This window comes from Nymphalis io, chromosome Z, assembly GCF_905147045.1.
Source record: "Nymphalis io chromosome Z, ilAglIoxx1.1, whole genome shotgun sequence".
In the NCBI taxonomy this organism is placed as follows: Eukaryota; Metazoa; Arthropoda; class Insecta; order Lepidoptera; family Nymphalidae; genus Nymphalis; species Nymphalis io.
The window spans coordinates 6,098,017-6,100,427 of record NC_065918.1 but is presented as its reverse complement, the minus strand read 5'-3'; the positions used below and the strand labels follow the sequence as shown (position 1 = coordinate 6,100,427).

The 2,411-nt window shown below is 31.9% G+C and overlaps 1 protein-coding gene across 1 annotated transcript; it reads left to right on the top strand.

The window, feature by feature from the left end:
• The first annotated feature begins 1,059 nt into the window (after nucleotides 1-1,059).
• Nucleotides 1,060-1,986, top strand: LOC126780299 (succinate dehydrogenase [ubiquinone] iron-sulfur subunit-like). Its single transcript, XM_050504646.1, has one exon. It carries the CDS (start codon nucleotides 1,080-1,082, stop codon nucleotides 1,956-1,958), a length of 879 nt encoding a protein of 292 aa, XP_050360603.1. The 5' UTR covers nucleotides 1,060-1,079; the 3' UTR covers nucleotides 1,959-1,986.
• The last annotated feature ends 425 nt before the right edge of the window (nucleotides 1,987-2,411 follow it).

Here is a 2,411-nt window from a genome sequence, read left to right as displayed (position 1 = left end):
GATTAAACATTTAATTAAACCACCTAATAAAGTTTTATTGCAGGGTTTAGAAAAATCTTTTGTCATTTTTAAATTATGGGGTATGATCAAGCAGCGGATCATTAACATATGGCTACTCTATTTTAAAAAGAATAGTTTTTAGGGTATTTAAGAGACACATTTATGTATGTGAGTGGATGTAATATTAAATGAGTGGGTAGTACCTACGCAGAAAAGCTTGCACAAATTATAAAATTAAATTCACGGCTATTAATATTAGTACTTGAAACAGCTTCATACATTGTGTTAGTAACAGAAATGGAATGCATTAAGTATTGTTTAAAAAGCAATCTTAACTTGGTTCATTTCTATTTAAATTCATATGAAACTTATATTTACGCTTCAAAACTAAGCCCCAACTACAACAGCTTCTTGTAGTTATATTTAACAATAATTTATTTTAAAGACTATGTATATGTTATGTACATTTTGCATAAAGCATCTTTTACATTTGTTACGATGAATAAAGGTGATTTATATTCGAAACATAAAAATGAACGTTTAAGAACTTTTTTTCTCAATTATATATCCAGATTTCTATTTTTTACCTTTTATTCTTTTGCTTTTACTTGGGTGTAGGTGGTGGTAGGGCTTCGGCAAGCTCGTCAGGGTAGGTCTCATCTACTCATTAGGTATTCTAACGCCAAAAACAAGTATTTAGTATTGTTGAGTTCCTTGGTTTGAAGGAGGAATGAGCCAGTGTAACTAAAGGCTAACACCTTATTTCCCAAGGTTAATAACGTATTGGGAATTGTTAATATTTGTGCACCGCCAATGTCCACTGTACTGTGGTGACCACTTACAATCAGGTGCCCCATTAGCCAGACCCCCTACCTATTTCATAAAACAAAAAATCAAAGGACTTTATTTGATATGTAACGTGTAATATATAACCTACCGGAAGATTAATTTGACAAATGAAAATATATGAAAAAGAATCATGTCAAAATGTCAATAACATTTTTGATTAATTATTGCATTTACAAGTTTTAAATACGAAAACTACCAAAGCCAATAGAGTAATCAAATAAAACTTAAAAATGAAAATTTTCCGAAAAATATTATGTAACAAGAATTTAGAATCACGCCTATCATTACAGGAGTTTTATTCGACAGAAAAAAAGGTAACGCCACCCAAACCTAAACAACCTGTTGATCCACGAAGAATTTTCAAAGTGTACCGGTTTGGAGGTATTCTCAGCAAGGAAAAACCTAAATTGATAAATTATGATCTGGATGTTAGCAGATGTGGAAGAATGGTTTTAGATGCTCTTATTAAAATTAAGGACATGGATCCAACACTTGTTTTTCGAAGATCCTGTCGAGAAGGCATTTGTGGTTCTTGTGCTATTAACCTACAAGGAACCAACTGTCTCGCTTGCATCACACCTATTCCACCAGACAAAGTAATAACCATACATCCGATTCCACACATGTATGTAATTAGGGATCTGGTGGTAGATATGACACATTTTTTCGACGCTTACAATAGCATACGGCCTTACCTAATACGACAAAATAGGGGACCGATAGGAAAATATCAATATGCTCAAAGCATTAATGATAATTCGAAGCTGGTGGGATTATATGAATGTGTCCTTTGTTCTTGCTGCGCTACAGCCTGTCCTAGCTATTGGTGGAATGGACGAAGGTTTATGGGCCCTGCTACATTACTCCATGCCTATAGGTGGATTATTGATTCGCGCGATGAAGACACAGAACAAAGATTGCATGAATTGAGAGATGACTTCAAAGCTTTTCGTTGCCACACAATTATGAACTGCACTCTCGCCTGTCCTAAAGGGCTGCACCCTGCTTTAGCTATTGCTAAATTAAAGAGATTAATAGCAGGACTTGACAAGAAGCCGTTCTCGGAAATCAATGCTATGATACATTCAGAATCTGGGTCTAAGTGTTGAGATTTTTTTAGTTAGTTTATTAATTTCCAGCTGCTACTAATATTATTGATTTATTTCATATTATAATGTATATTATTTTATGTAAAAAATTTTAAAACCCAAATGTAATAAATAACCGCTAAATATAATATGTTTTTTTTATAAAGTATATATTTAAAAGATATATATTACATGCATTTGCTACAACTCTTTTCTTCAGTATTTTTTTTGTAAAAAATACACATACAGTTACATAATTTATGAATTAAGTTAAGTAAATTTATGTACTGGAATATTTCTTTTTACAGATTATATTAATTTATGATATATTTTATCCCTTTTAAGAGTAGCTTCCGACTATTATTTCATTTTTACATGAAAGGACGTAACTTCTCAGTAAAACTCCTATCCAATGTCATCATCTAGCGATCAAAGGAATTTATAAAAGTCAATTTAAAATAAAATTGTACCGAT